Source organism: Papilio machaon, chromosome 16 (genome assembly GCF_912999745.1).
Source record: "Papilio machaon chromosome 16, ilPapMach1.1, whole genome shotgun sequence".
NCBI lineage: Eukaryota > Metazoa > Arthropoda > Insecta > Lepidoptera > Papilionidae > Papilio > Papilio machaon.
In genome coordinates, this window is record NC_060001.1 from 6,091,258 (window position 1) to 6,108,138 (window position 16,881).

The 16,881-nt window shown below is 35.5% G+C and overlaps 2 protein-coding genes across 2 annotated transcripts; both read right to left on the reverse strand.

Moving 5' to 3' along the window:
- Positions 1 to 142: 142 nt before the first annotated feature.
- LOC106716763 lies at positions 143 to 1,438 on the reverse strand. The gene is made up of 5 exons (XM_045681514.1): positions 1,317 to 1,438; positions 1,110 to 1,219; positions 821 to 966; positions 399 to 513; positions 143 to 277 (listed from the first exon to the last, which is right to left on the reverse strand). The coding sequence occupies exons 1-5, from the start codon at positions 1,423 to 1,425 to the stop codon at positions 143 to 145; spliced, it is 615 nt and encodes a 204-aa protein (XP_045537470.1). The 5' UTR covers positions 1,426 to 1,438.
- A 4,366-nt stretch (positions 1,439 to 5,804) lies between these two features.
- LOC106716761 (protein wech) lies at positions 5,805 to 16,540 on the reverse strand. Its single transcript, XM_014510349.2, has 2 exons — positions 16,214 to 16,540; positions 5,805 to 8,631 (listed from the first exon to the last, which is right to left on the reverse strand). Exon 2 carries the CDS (start codon positions 8,602 to 8,604, stop codon positions 6,253 to 6,255), a length of 2,352 nt encoding a protein of 783 aa, XP_014365835.2. The 5' UTR covers positions 8,605 to 8,631; positions 16,214 to 16,540; the 3' UTR covers positions 5,805 to 6,252.
- Positions 16,541 to 16,881: the final 341 nt, after the last annotated feature.

Consider the following 16,881-nt stretch of genomic DNA (forward strand, 5'->3'; position numbering starts at 1 on the left):
TTCCACAGATACATATAATAATTTTTTCGCTTTTATATAGTACGGTAAATTATTTCTACATATATCAAACTAGATAAGCGTAAAGACAACTCGGCGTCATTATATTTAAAAATAAAAATAATTAAATTACTATTTATTACATTTAAAACAATCCGTACTCGAGTTGTTCGCCGACGGTGAGGTTGCTGACGAACTGTATGTTGTCGGCCACCTCGTTGCACAACAACGCCAGCCCTGCCGGCTGCCCCTCCTCGGGCGGGTTGAAGTTGTACACCAACTGACACCAATAAATGGTACAAGGAGTAACGTTTTAAGGTTATTTCGTATGAAAATCTATTTAAATCGTAGTGTTTCCACCAGTATGTCGATAGTTAACTCGCGTTTTTATTTTGACTTACAGATAAAAATTCATCGTAAGTAATCCAGCCATCATTGTCTGAATCAGCATTGTTATATTTCTCTTTGCGGATCTCCATCGATGTCTCGTCGCCGAGGCTCTCCAGTACCGCACAGCTGCAATTAATTTTATTACAAGTGTCAATTATATCTACGTTTTCTTACATTATCTTATTCAGTCGATAATTTTAAAGAGAAATTCATTCATAGCTCGTTTAAAATAAATAAATGATGAGCGCAAGTTCATAGCCGAATCATCAGCCAAGTACCTAAAATCATACAATGTAAACTATATGTTCAGATATTGCTTTTTATCTTTGAATAGAATTATTTTATAGGTTAAGTAGAAATCTAGTTCCAAGTCCATGCTTTTAAATCAAAGTACGTAAGAGGATTACGCAACATCGTTTTCTAAGGTACTAACAAGTCGTCAAATCCGAGCATCCCATTGGATTGGTTGTCGAAGAGTAGGAACAAGCTGTGTAGGTTAGCGATAGTGATCTCGTTCCAGCCGGGGAACCGCTGCACAACTTTCTGCATACTCCAGCGACGGTCTTGTTCTTTCATTTCCTACGGACGATACTTAAAAAACTATTTCATTCTATTATAATTACAGTACACAACTCACGCACGTAACCCAGTGGGTTAAGCAGAGATTACTGATTTTGCGCAATCCTGGCACAATTCTCTCGCACTTTTAAACAATGAATTACTTGATTATATTGCCGTTGTTCAGTTAATCTTTTGTAGAAAAGATCCACAAGCTTGTCGTAATCTGTCATCGCTGTCTTGATCGGCTCGGACACTTTCTTTTGAGGTTCACCTTATAAACAAAAAATTAAACATTTTCAGCTACTGACTCACCACATGATCTGCATTAGGAAATTTTTCCCTAATTAAAATAATATTTAGTATAGAACCTGTAGCTGTGAAGTCTTCCTGCCTGTAAAAACATATTGGTTTGCGCTTCACTGGATACTCAAAAAACCTTCCTAAGCCAGTAAATATTGTACTCAGTTGATGACCCATCTTTTTGCTCTCCTCGTCCTTCGCGATTTATATTTAAGTCATTTTTGACATATTGACTTTTTTTTAAATAGGGACAAAAGAAATCCAACGAAACTTAAAAAAGCAATCTCATAAATTTTATTTAAAATTACTTTTTAACTAAATTTCCACGCAAAACATAATCTGCACTCAAACTAATATGTTTACGAATACATTCTATATTTAAGAATACATTCTCTACCTTTACGTATACATTCTTTACCTATACGAACCATTTGTTTAAAAGTTGTTGATAAATATTGTTGATTGTCAAGTTGTTGTTTAAAGTTGCTTTCTGGTGGTTGAAATATAATAGGTACATATTATACGAGTGTACGGTAGCATAAATTATTTAGAACAATACAGTTAATTATGACTTTATTTTCTAAATTACAAAATACATGTTAATTTACTTGCTCATTGTTATGTACTAAGGATAAAGAGGAAGCCGAGGTGAATACATAGGATATATAAATAAAAGCCCATTTTCTATCAATCAGTTGATTAATTTTCATACAAAATCCATTAAAATTTTCAAAAATTCCATGACATATATAGCGTCATGCGCAATTGATAAGATTATAAGGGACAAAGAAATGACTTTACACATAGGGTAAATAATAAGGTAAATGAAATATGGTAGGCAGTAAATTATTCTAAATTAAAATATAGGAACATTTATAAAATTTCAGTCTTCATTCAACAATATTACAGAAGTGTAACATAAGATATAGATAAAAAAAAAAAGAAAAGACTGTTGTCGACTCGTGCTAAACGGAGGCATTTTTAATTATTTTTAAGACATTTTTTTTTGCGCCACGTTTAGAAGGAATAAACAAATACGAAGTGCATTATGAAGTAATTCAGCTTATACTAGTAGACAACAGACTTCTACGGCGGAGATCTAACCCCCGCGAAATTAAACCCAATCAGTCTTTAATACATTTTGAGGTAGACGCGGTTATATTAAGTTTGAACACGACTATGCACCGCCCCCGGCGTCCTCCGGAGGCCGTGTACAACATACTACTTATATCAGATATACTGCGTCATTCCTCCCCCCTTTGGTGGAAAAAAGGGCCGTTCAAACTATTTCAATGTTTAGTACATCAAGTAATATATTTAGCATAATCAGTTCGTTAAGAAATTTCTTTTTTAAAATGCAAATACAACAAATTTTATGTAGCAAAGGGGAGATCAATGAGTAATTTTTAATTACACTAAGACTAACACAACACAAGCGCCTATTTAATGTTAAAAATAGCACGAAAATGGCTCAATACATTTCGCTAAAAATCTCATACAATTATAGCAAATATTATGCAGTATTTCGTGCGACCGCCCCGCCCCGACCCGACACGCCGCGCCGCGTTGCACCGCCGTCTCGCATCACACAGCGCCTGACTTGTGGATGTCTCAATCAACTCGCAGCTCGTGGATATTATCGAAGGTTAAAAAAGTCGTACAAAATCTATCATCACGCATCGATTAAGTTCTCCAATTTTATTGTTTCTATCACAAAACCACATTTTACTGCTAGCAACTAGCAGCTCTCACAAGTTCACCCTCAGTTGCGATCAAATCCACTTCGTTATTACATCAAACCTATGCCCCCTGCCCTCCTATCCTACACTTTTATAAAGTGCTTGCTACGCGATCACGGCTTCCCACTACACTGACACCGTAAATGGACTGTAAACTAAACCTGACCACACGAGTGATCGAGGTACGACATTGGAGCCTCTTGTAGCAAAACTTATGACATAGCCAAGAAAACGTTCAGACGTAAACAAATTAAAAACTAATAAATACACAATAAATCGTTCCGAATTAAATGCGTTACAAAATTAAGTATTTCTTTAGCAGCTTTCAGCCGAGTCACTCTTATAAAGTAAATCACCGCTCGAGAATATCAGGACTATTGCGTTTCGCGGAATTTAAAAAATACTGTTCTAAATAGAGATTTTTAACAAATTTTAGACGTTAATTTATGTAATATCGGTCTATGGCGTGTAAAATTGTGATCCTGAGCGGCCAGGACATTACACCTAGCGATTTACAATGCGAGACTGGTAACATTCTAAGAGTGCACTAGTCGATAATCACGTTACATTGCGCCGGAGTTTGCTTTGCAAATCCATTTGTCTGAATATCAAAAAACAAAAGATGAACTTACGGATTTCATTCGAACATGAGATTCGTCGTCACCTTTACAAAAATATCTGTCGCGTGGACATTTTTTTTTTGAAATAATATAATAATAAAAAAATGCATTTCATGCAAACACATCATTATAAAAAATAATAACATAATACTTTAATAATGGCACTGAACGAAAAGTAAGTTAAGATAAATCTATTATAATCACTGATATATCAGATGAAAGAGTTACGATTGTTGAATATGAAGCCAATAGACCGCTGAGGCGCAAACACTGCACTCTGTCACTATGACCCACTCTCAATTCTACCTTCGCGTTACAGATTTAGAGATCAAATATTCTTCAACTACCCTCATTATTGGCGTATCTCGTACCAACAAATCCAGTAGTTGTCATTTTCGAACGCAACGGCACCCTTGAGAGAGGATCAAGGTAATATGTAACATATACATTACTATATTTTACTATATTATCTACACTTCAAACAAGAATTTTCCATTACTTAATTACCTTAGAAATATTTCAGACTCATCAACAAAAAAAAATAATTAAATTTTTGTATTTACTCGAAAATTATTAGCTAATGCGACTGGTAATTTTTGTTTGAAGCTTTTAATACTACAATAATTAATATAACTTAAATTATCTTATTCTCGAGTAACTTAGCCTAAGCCTATATCTAAGTACAAAGGTGAAAAATTTTATTCTATTTTTTTTTTATTCAAATACATTACGACCAATTAATTTCAGCGAACCAATTTCTGTTGTATTAACTGTGCGTATTACAAGTAGTTTATCAAGTTGTATTTTTGCCTAATATTTATTGAGTTCATTTAGTTATAATTACTCTTAATAATAGCAAGCTATAGGGGCCAGATATATTACAAAGCGATCAGAGAATTTGTTGAAGTTATTTTGCATTAACAACTAGCTAAGATACTAATAACCAAATTACTTATAGTTAACATACAATTTAACTAGAAGCTCACGCAAACTCCATTACCTAATAGTTTTGAAATTTTGAAAGTTAAGTAGAAAAGAGCCAAGTGAAACCGAACAAATTATAATTCCCTGCAAACTTATATTAATCTTTCTTTTAGAGTTTGAAACACGTGCAAATTAACTTTGTGTTAAGTTGATTAAGAAAATTAAATAATAAAAATTTCACCGAGTGAGCTACGCGTCCACTCAATGCAATATCAAACGCGACACTAACTTATATATAAAACAGTAATATAGTGAACACATACTGACTGAACACAGTGTTTATATCGCATTGTATCGATATATTTAAACATACATTATAAGAACATACAATCAAACAATTTCGCTATAATATTTGAACTAATACGTGAATTTTGACTGTAACAACTAATTAAAAATTATTATGTAGATGAATATTTATATATATAATTACCTACAACAACAATTGTGTTACTGCGCCTTAAACATTCCTAAACGTGAAATACCACTGCTCTACCACGATATCCCAATCTAACTCTATACGGATAACATCAATTTAGTTGAAAAAGTTACAGGCAGTCAAAAATATCTCATAGAAAAAAAAACATTAAAAAAATGGCAAATTCTAACATAAAAATAAAAAATATATCACGAATAAAAAAAATCTTTTCGACTTGTGTTCGGTTGCCGATAAATTTATCATAGTTATGATACAATAATACCTATGTTTTGGTAATAAGAACTAGCATCAGACGTAACGCGACGCCCCACCCCTCCCCGCACACCCCTCCGCCTCCCTGCACACCCCTCGCTTTCCCACCACGGCATCCGGCCTCAACGTCTTTAAGACAGTCTTCTAAAGTCAGTCTTAAAGTTTTTATTGCATTAATTTGATAGCTCCGTTGCCACGTCCCTTTATCCGTTTCGAGATGCAAACAAAAGAGATAAATCAAGCAAATTCTACTAAAAACTATTATTACGTAACCGATACAAGCGCAGTGCCAAAAAAAAAAACGCTCCGTTAAAATATAACATAATTGTCTAAATCATATGCGCGAAATAATTTATAATAATACATATTAACGTCTGCCTTGATAACTAAGAGAACGCAAGAAGTAACATTTTGGAAAAATACTTTTCAAGTTATTTTTTTTTAATTATCTCACATAAAAACATCTTTTAAATCACAATGTGATCTTTATCATATAATAGTTTTTACGATTCAAATATTCTCGTCTAATAGTTATCTATATATTGTGTAATATGGGATATAGAATGAATTATATTTAGAGTTTTACAGAGTACAATGTGACCGATACAGTTCAGTACACAATAAGCTAAGATTTATAATATATGTGATACAACATTATTGTAAGGGGGTACTATATCGTTTGGTGCTTACAGACTAGTGTCATACGGAAACGAAAATATCAAAATAATATGGTAACGAAACATTCATCAAAAGAATTTAAAAGACATATTATTGATTTGCGCAAAACATAACAAAATATCAGCAAACATCGATTCTCCGTACAAGCTATGCTCCATTCAGATTTTTGCGAAATATTAATAATAAAATTGGCACATCATGAAATCAATCACAAATAAACAAAAACAAAATAAAATTAGAACATTGTGAGCGCAAGGGCTCGTGGTGTCGGCCGCCTGCGAGGCGATTATATCCGTCAGTAAACTTTGATGTACTGCTTGCCGTGCGAGGTGACGTCGCGCGCGGTGTCCGGCAGCGTCTCAAACAGCACCACTAGATAGCCCTCCGGTGTGAGCGCCACGTCGCTTGGCCGGTCCTTGTCGTCTAGCCCTGGGCTCTTCAGGTCCACGGCCCACAGGATGCGCAGCTCAGACGTAAACACCAGCACACGGTGATTCTTAGAATCCGCAACTATGATGCGTCCGTCGTCGTCCGTCACTATGCCCGAGGGACGATTCAATTCCCCTATGCCGGACCCCTCTCGTCCCATGCAGTGAATAACCTTCGAAAGTGTCGGATCCACCATGAGGAGGCGATGGTTCTCAAAGTCAGAGACAATAATATTGCCGTTGGTCGTAAAACAAACGCCCCTTGGCGTCGTCGGTCCTTTAAGAAGCTTTGCGGGATTCGCGGCTTCAAAGACGAACTTGGTGATGTAAGTTCCGTCGCTAGTGAACAGTTGAATGCGATGATTTCTCGTGTCGGTGACTACGATATTACCCAGTGTGTTGACAGCAACATCCCAGGGATATTGGAATTGCCCACATTCCTTACCGAACGAGCCGAACTTAAGAATGAAATTACCGGCCGATGTAAAGATTTGCACTCTATGATTATCCTTATCGATGACAATTATCCGGCCGTAGGTGTCTGTGGTAATTCCTGCTGGTAGATCGAATTCTCCAGGGCCCGTGCCTTTAGCACCGAACATAGTTTTAAATTCGCCGCGATTATTAAATATCTGAATGCGATTATTTCGTCTGTCAGCAACGATAATGTTTCCTTCTCTGTCTACGCACAGACCCCACGGTCTCGACACCTGTCCTTCGTCTTGACCTTCTTTGCCAAAAGAAAACATCGGGACTCCGGGCACGGGGCTCCTCGTCGGTCTCACCGATACGGACATCCAGTATCCCGGAATCGCTTGACCGATACCGCGTGCTGGATTTGCATCCATGGCAATACTTGATGAAATGCTGTGGTCATAATAATTGGTGGACCTCGTGGGATTGCTTGGATATTCTGGTACATTTCTGAGGCTATTAGATGCCGAAATATGATAAGACAAGGGTGAAAATGATTGAGCGGATTGCAACGATTGCAGCGACATCAACGACTGGCGAGATTGGATCGATGACGTCGAAGTCAGAGAATGCATCGACACAGCTGGCGTGGGTTGGACGTCACATTGGCGCTTTATTTGGTCAACCAAATCGTAGTTAGGCGGCACGAACATAATTCTTTCTTCGGCTATGTACATATTTTTAAACATACAGGAAAAATAGTCTACTTGAGCTCTACCTTTTTCTTTCGCCATGAATAAATCTATGCCTTCGGAGTCCATACTTCGTACCAAGGTCTCGTTGGTGTGCGCAAGACCGGCGAGAATGCCTCGAAGCGTGTTCATGTGGTCAGTCAGTTCAGTCATTTTAGCTTGCCGCATTTTTTCGACTTTGTCCAGTAAATATTTTTCACGATCTTCTATGGCCTGCGCGTAACAACGCATGGCTTTTCTAATTTTTAAATTAGCTTCCGCGGCTTCCTTTTCGTACGCTTTCGACATCGCAACCGCCCGATCAATTGCAGTTTTTATAGCTTTAGTGCCAGCTTTGGTATCCTCGATGGCCCTGAAGACTCCAATACGACACACGTCAAATGCGCCTTTGATCGGACTATGGAGGTGATCCTTATGAACCCACAACGTGCATTCCTGACAGATGAAAACAATGCAAGCTTCGCAGTAGAATTTGACTGGCTCGCCGTGTAGTTCACAATACATTACTTCTTTTTCATTCGTAACAGAGTTGGGGCGAGCGCCGATGGGCGATATTTGGTGTATCGGCAGGAGAGTGTGCTCCCTCAATTGGCAATCGGAAGTCACCTTGTGGCAACACTCGTGACAGAATAGGTCATTACATTCGAGGCAGCGCGTCGTAGGCGTACGCGCCTCGCAACGGTAACAAGTTATAGATACCGAGGGCGAGGTTCCGGGCGAACCGCTGGAGTTGTCTTCTTTGGAATGGTTTTGATGGTTATTGTTATGATTATTGGTGTTGTAGTCCTGGGCGACTGGGCCGATGGGGTTCTGCAGGGAGCTGCAGGAAGGCAGCGCCCAGATGTCGTAGGGCATGGTGGAGGAGGCAGAGGTTGCGGCGGGCTGCAGGCCGGCCGGCTTATTCATGTTCTCGAGCAGGTTGCAGATGATGTGCGTCATGGCGAGGGGGTCCTCCTGGTCGGGCGCGTGTCCGGACGCGCTACTCGTGGCACCGGACGACGTGGTGGGTAGGCTAGCCGCCAGCGATGCAGTCATGTTAGCAAACGACGTCATTGTTGCGACTACTTCACCTCATTAGATCTGAAAAAGAGATATTTTTGTTTTTTTAAATATTACAACACGCAAGTATGGTTTACGCATTCTGCTTCACATGGAACAAAAGTTTAGAAATACTACAATGGTGACATTTGTAAACTGTTTCTCTTCTACTAAAAAATATTAACATATTTTTATTGCAATACATTTCACGTATCACTGACGAAACTCGGCGGTGCTTGATTCTATTTTAATATTGAAAAAAAAATAGGACTACGCACTAAAGAATAATGTACTTTTTACTAAAATATTATAAAGTAATAAATAAAGCGTCTAATAGTATACAAAATAAGTAATAAAATTTTAAATAGTTTTAGAGCTTACTCATTATAAGTCTACGCTCTTTATAATATACTATAAATTATTTTGTCAATATTCTGGTCTTAGAGATAAAACGTACTATTGCCGCTTAGACACTTGAGACGGAGTTACAATTATAGAGCATCGAAGTAACGCAGACAGGACGGCAAATATAAGTCTCATCGTGAGTTTTCACTGCAGATACTTTTCTACAATAACATATTACGGTCCCTCTATCGTAGAAAAAAAACTGGCAAATTAATTTGTTTTGTACACGTGTTTTCCCAGTGAAAATGGATAAGGACAACACTAACATACTCTTGCAGTGTATACATCTATATTTCGCAAACTCGTCAATTCTATCTTAGACAGACTGGTCGATAGTCTAGGACAACCTCTACCAACGCTACTAACTGCGACAATAAGTGGAACATAAACTTTATCTTTTCTTCATTCACCGTTTTAATTTAGATTGCTTTGAGTTATTTAATTTTAACCGAAAGCCTCAGGTTCAATACTCAAACAAGGGCAAATTTCTTATGTTTTCAATTTCACACATGATACTTTAAGAATTCCAAATATTGCCTAAATATATCAATAAAAATTTTAAATTTATAAAAATATTTTTTACAAATTCACTTCAATTACGGAACATTGAATACCTCTTCAATTTTTATCTCCTAAACTACACTAAACCTTTTTAAATTATCCACACACTATTTCACACACTTCCGTCTATAAAAATTTGAAATTTCTAGAATAAGGAAACATATCTACAAAGTCCACTTACATGACAGGAATAACGAGGGACGATAGTATTGTTACTGCATGCTTTATCACTGATAGAAGCCGGATGCCAATCCCAATCGGCGCGGTGCCCACTAAACAATAACTTTTACACGCATAATAAACAAACTAGAGGATCTACGTGCGGACCTTACGGTCCCAAGAACTGTACTATTGCACCCAAACCCACTCATATGGTGCACTTTGCGAAAAAAATCCATGCCCAAAAATGCCTGCTCTACCCCTCAAAATAATAGGTAGCTATTTAGGAGTGAGATGGAGCGATAGGACTATCGCTAGTGCGAGGGAGACAAACTAGGATGTCGCATTCCAAAATTTTCCATAATTTAGATAAAGAAGGTTCGCTATGATTAGGGCTGTGCGTTCCTAGAATTGCTGTGTTGTATTTCATAAAAGTAACTTATATAACCAAACCTTATTCCTGTATGTCAAATACTGTAAATTCCGAAAAAAGTGCACAAAATACTGACAAAATTAAATAAGTAATAGAGTAGGTTTTGGATTTATTATGAGGTATTGAATTCATTGTTTCACTGAAATAATCAAGATGCTTTAAAATTAAAAATATATAATTAGCTCTATAGTTAATAAAAAATCAATTAATTAACAAAATTATGGATTTGCTACAACCCTAACAGCGTAGATAAGATCAGTATTGAGCAGTACAACAAGAGATCCCTGCGCAAGCGAGAGGCAAGATGTTGGCATCGCGTTACGTGGTGAGCTGAGTGAGTGAGATTGTTTCGGGAGTGACGCGGTGCCTGACCTTGGCGCGGAGTGCGCGTGAGGCAGGTCCGGACCCCACGCCGCCATCTTGCCGCGCCCCCGCGCACAAACGTAGGGTGCCCAAAAATCGATGCCTTTCCCTCGCTGCCCTTATACCCTACGAAGGGCGCACAGATTAACATCGATCCTACTAAAGCTCAACGAGAAACATCTCTAAACTAAACGTTGAACAAAAGACAGAGGTTCAGGAAATTTGCAAAAAGATTGTGGATCTTGTACATATTGCCCTAATCGCTTTTTCTCGAATACAAGAAAAGAAAGTATAAATTTGAATTTTAAAAATTCCTATCCCATCCCTGATTCAATTAGTAATTTTCACAAACCAACAAAATAAATAAAGGAAGCCTCAACAACTACATACTGCTTAAATTTAGTTTCTTACAGTCCTAAGTAGGGTTGTCAATTAATGAGATATTTGCATAAATCTTACTATATTTAATTTAATTTACTACAATGTACCTGTTTCTTGAAACACATTACCAAAACCAGTAACACTTGAATTGAGACGTACACTATACGCAGGTAGATACACCGGTCCATTGAAAGAAAAAATTATAAGCTCTTTTTCTAAGAATAGGAACGGTTTGGTAACAATGGATTTTGCGCAGGTCGGACTAGTATCGATATGTCTCTCACCCCTGTAGCAACTTCGAAATCTGCTTCTCCACAGCTACGAATTTTGTATCAATAAGAAACAATGAGCAAATAATTTAAGTACCAATTAAGTAAAGGCAAATAATCTTCAAAATCCTAAGGCTTAGATAATAATTTATCGTGCCCTCTAAAGGGCAGGAACTTCTACCGTTTAATAAACACGTGAGTGGAAATCACATGCGTTGCCACGTGAGATTTTTTTGCGTAGCATTTAGCATTAACACAGTACTGAAACTGAAAATTTATCTATTAAATTATTCAAACTTTCGTGAGACATTATCACTAACTTATATAGAAACGGCTAAAACACTCACGTATATATATCCGGTGTCGTCACCGACTAGTTTCGAGCCCTACGGGGGCTCTTCATCCTGATGAAGAGCCCCCGTAGGGCTCGAAACTAGTCGGTGACGACACCGGATATATATACGTGAGTGTTTTAGCCGTTTCTATATAAGTTAATTTATCTATTGTTTAAAAATGGTAGAAAAGCTTACACAGTCTTCTAGTGATAAACAATTTAACATTAATATAAAAGAATAATTCGAAAGCAATGTGAAATTAGGTTAAAAGATTTTAAAACGAAGTATCCAATTTTAACATATACAAGGAACAAAGAAAAGTTCGCGGACCGCAGCTAACAAAGAACCGACGCGAAATTATAATTACACTTTACACACACAAAACTTTCCTCGGGTAGTAAAGCCGCGTACACACTAGGTTTATTTATAAAGAGTTTAAATTGGCTATTGGATGGTACATTTGATCACATACGTAGTACACGTTTAGTTAAACAAGATGTAAGACAAATATTAAACTACTAATGATGATGAGCCATTGGTTTGTATCATAAAAGGATCATTTGGGAACTTGTGAAGATGATGTTCAAACGATATTGCTACGCAGTAGCGCACGTTGACTTTGTTAATAATTACATCATCTCCATTTAATTTCTAACACATATTTGAGAAAATAATTTTTTTCCACACAACATTTAACCAATTAACAAAATTTGACGAATGACAAATATATTTGAAAGACAAAAATCTGTTGTGCTGACCCTATATGGAGGGAGATAAGGACACGTAAATGATGTAGTAAATAACAATACTTCAGTAATTTAATAGTGTAACAGAACATTGTATAGCAAGTTTTGTTTACAATGTACCTACCTAGTCTATACTTGAATAGCATTGCTTGCAACTAGTTTTATTGAGAGATTTCAATTGTAAAATAAAATATGTAAGCAAGAGCTTTTGTGTTAAGACAATAGTTAGAAAAGATGACAATAATCCTGCGCAAAAACAATGAATGAATGCTGCTATAAAAAAAAAAGTCCTGGATACTACCAACTTCATTCAAAACTACGAAGAGCAATGACTAAAGTAATACATGACAACTGTGACATGTTACAAAGAGTGCGATCATGACAATTCCGTGACCGTCCGTCCGTCCAACTCCATAGGGTTCCACTATCGAAACACTTGCATAAAACATTTTGTAATTACTATCATTCTGTTGGAAAAACAAAGACAACGATACGTCTTAATAAATGTTGCAGTTAAATTTCACGATAACATACTACAAATATTTTGAATACACGTTGTGTGTACAGTGATTTAAAATACATAAGTATTTAAAAGATAATGTTTTTTCTAACTGTAGCTATCATTGTAATATCACTTTTCTCAGCTTTACATAGGCTTCAATAAACATCCAGAAACAGATGCAATACGCAAGATATAAAACTTTTTTAACAACAAAATAATGTATCATCGATACAACAGACAGAGATAAAATAATAGCGTGGGTACAAGTACAAGCAAAATAACGTAAAATAATTTTAAAGGAAACGAATTTTAGTAGACTTGAGAATATTTTTAATATTAACATTTATACATTTGCGCTGTTTTATTATTCCCTTACTAATATAAGTTTTTATTAAATGACCTTTAACTATAACGTTTACCCAAGTCAGTCCAAACATAGGTCACCTTCCAATTTCATTACGTACTCCCCTGCGACCACCTTTGCAAATACGAGTGCCTTATTAATGTGAATTACTTTGTTTATGCCCTGGTGTTAGTTGTACGGAATAATAGTAAGTACAATTAACAAATACATACATAAAATGTGTATAAGGACGACGTAAAGTTATGAAAAAAGGAAAGCATAAAATAATTGAGTACATTTTTACGTGTGCTCGAATTAATACGATAACAATTACGACAGTGTTCGAGGGGAGCGAGCTGTAGGAACCGCGCATGCGCGCTGTTGTCGATACCCGGTATACTCTGGGGTACCGGCCTAGGATTTTCTATTGCTCGACATTTTACGTAATCTAAATACTTCGAGAATGTAACGACAAATCGATACCGAGTTAGGAAGGGACATTATTGCATGCTACAAATAAATGACAGATTTGTTCTTTCGGCCTTCAGAACCAAATGTAAATACTTAAAATCTACCTACTTCAATGACTCATATAAAGAATTTAATTTTATACCGATCAGCTTTTGAATAACTAACAAAAACCAGACACAAAAAAAAACATTTCAATAAGAATGCACCCGGGTAACCGTGTCATTGACATCGATAAATGCAATTTTGTTTAAAAAAAACAAATAAAACATTAGAGAAGCCTGCAAATTAGTATACAGGTTTAAAAGCACGTCTCGAGCGTCGTTTTTGTTTAGCGAGCGGCGTCGACGAGCCAGGGCCAGAGCAGAGCGCACTGTGTCACTGAACCGTAAGGACGTCCTTCGTTTTATCTTGTTTTGTGCACAACCACTTCAAAGTGAACACTTTCATTCAAAACAACGTGCACCGTGATTTTATAACACTTTAAATAAACTTAACTGTGGTGTTTTCATGGTAAAACGCCGCTAAAAAATTATAATTGATGATGATCTGAAAGTCCCATCTATAGATTTTCGCAACAACATAAACCACGTTCACGACCCAGAAGGGAAGGCAGAGATGACGGATTTCCATTTAGCGAGGTCCTGGCATACATCTCTCGCCTCTTCCACATAAATCTATGCATACATGTGCATTTCGAGCGCTCTTAATGCCTCTTCTCTTAAGTACGTCATCAATCTAGTCAACATAAATTCGTGTAGGACAAACTTAAACTAACATTCTCTTTTGCAACATAAAAATAATAATTTAAATAGGAGGAAAATGATCAGCCAAATTGGAAAAGTTGAAAATACTTCACTTCCATTACTAAAGATAGGAACCATCGAACATCTTAGTAGGTCAGTTGACTGACTAATTAATCAAAGACGGAAACAAATTAGAATAATCTAACGAACAATATAAGTTATCTTGATACCTTATATTGAATATAGTATACAAATATAGAAATCATTTATGTATGGAATACAACTCCATTCAAATGTCTAGATAAGTTCACAAAAGCATATTCCAACAACCTATTTGGGAATGAATTTCTTATGATATCAACTCATTGTGTCATTACAAAACTAAGGATTTCATTATAGGAATATTAATAAAAAACTGTTTCTTATTTGAGGGAGTTTCTTGGTTTCAAACAAAAAGAATTTGACGATAATAATTACTCATTTTATGAGTCAAATGTAAGCATTAATTATATACTTCTCATATTTGGATCTTGCAGACATTGGCACAGTTTTAGGCCACTAATGAATGTAAGGAGGATATTTTATAATAAAACCTGAATTCAATAACAATTCCTTTTTAAAGATAGTGTGCACATCTTATATATATAAAAGAAAGTCGTGTTAGTTACACTTTTTATAACTCAAGAACGGCTGAATTGATTTGACTGAAAATTGGTGGGCAGGTAGCTTAGAACCAGGAAACGGACATTGGGTAATTTTTACCCCGTTTTCTATTTTTGTTCCGCGCTGACGGAGTCGCGGGTAAAGGCTAGTATTTAATAAACTTAACTGAGTGGGTTTTATCAAAATATCTGAGCAAAAATATTTACCAGTTTTGCAGAAAGTATGAAAAGGGATGACAATAAAAATCCACTGTTACTACTACTCACATATTATTTCAACTTTACTTGACCTCTAAGTTAATAATGATCTAGTCCATCTCCAATAAAAATATTATAGAGAACACATTTCCTCAGGTACTAAAAAAATTACTAAACCAATTTCTTTACAAGAATTTTTGGAATCGGTTTTTATAGTTTTTTCATTGTTAAAATGCATATAAATGTCTTGTTATCCGTATTAAAAAAAAAAGATATACAACATGTTCTAATACAAGTGTTTCAGTGGAGGAATTTTACAGTAACATTAATCAAAATGTTCACAATCAACAAAGTAACAACTTACAGTTACAAATTAACTGTACATTGGATAGATAAAAAATTACCGTTTTAATTAGACCATATGACTAAGTTAATGAATTAATGTAAATTAGTATAGGCTTTGTAGTTGTCTTTAGAAAATTATTAAGATTTTTTTGCATATTATGCTCATGCCTGATAGTCATAAGCTAGCTATTACATATCTATCTCTTTTAAAATAAATTAAGCAATTAAAGTCTTGAAATATATAAATACATATATACTTATATGTCAACAGATAAAAAAGTCTTTAGTACTTATAAATTCCATCTTCTATTCTAATCTTGAACAGGAACACTGAAAAGAGATAAATTAATAACAAAAAAGCAGTTTTGACATTTTTACGTAAAAATTTTTTGAGAAAATAAAAACGCACATAATATTGTCTCAAGTGTATAACGTAGATGTTTTAAGAAAGTTAAATTAAATTGCATAAATAATATTTTGACTAAACTGCTACGCATGAAAATTGTACAAGTGAATATTTGCGACGACACGGGAGACGATTGTATTTTTGCGCAATAAAAATACAAATCATGACAGCAATCACAAAGACATGAAATGCCGAGAGAAAGTAAGTGCCTAAAATGGTACTGGATGTAGTACTCGAAACATAATGGATGTACGTGATATATTAAATTTCGTGATAAGTAATAATACAAAAAAATCGCTTACCTAGTATATCAAGTCTTCGTAAAATTACTGCAAACCACAAGCGACCAAATTACGCATAATAACGTATTTGCTACTCATCAGTCTATACAAAATTATAAATCATAAATGTCCCGTCACTATAATTATTCACAAAATATGCCCGACGATGCAGGTAGATTGCACAAAGTTAGCATTTAAATAATGACTAATTCTAAAGTTCAATGTTGACTACTACACATATATTGCACTAATTCTAATTACTGGAGATTACCGCGACACATAGGTTATTAGTTCGCAATAATTGTATATTTATTTATTAACATCATAAAACACCACGAAAACAACAGCGGTGAATGAACGATCAATTGATTTAAAAATAAACACATGTTGTCTATGGAAATTTTGTCAACAGAATAGATTAAAAATCAGTAAAGTTAAATAAAACATGGAAAATACCAAAGTTTTTAATTAAAATTGACAAATCATCCAATAAACAATGAAATATATCCGCTGATCAATTGTGATTTGGAATTTGATTCTGGAAAAATTGTATTTTAGGAAATTGATGATAAATCTAGTGTCTTCCTACTCCGATTTGTATTTGTAGGGTACTTAAAACAATATCTTACTACGAGTATAACTTGGAGTCAATTTGCTTTCCAATATTTGTTACGACTTAACAATAATAA

Bases quoted from the DNA above. Each gene is read 5' to 3' on its own strand.
- LOC106716763 (XM_045681514.1), bottom strand. From the start codon at position 1,425: ATGGGTCATCAACTGAGTACAATATTTACTGGCTTAGGAAGGTTTTTT. The intron at 514-820 runs GTTAGTACCTTA...AATTAATTGCAG, and splicing joins ATGCTCGGATTTGACGACTT to CTGTGCGGTACTGGAGAGCC. The intron at 278-398 runs GTAAGTCAAAAT...TATTGGTGTCAG, and splicing joins CTTACGATGAATTTTTATCT to TTGGTGTACAACTTCAACCC.
- LOC106716761 (XM_014510349.2), bottom strand. From the start codon at position 8,604: ATGACGTCGTTTGCTAACATGACTGCATCGCTGGCGGCTAGCCTACCC.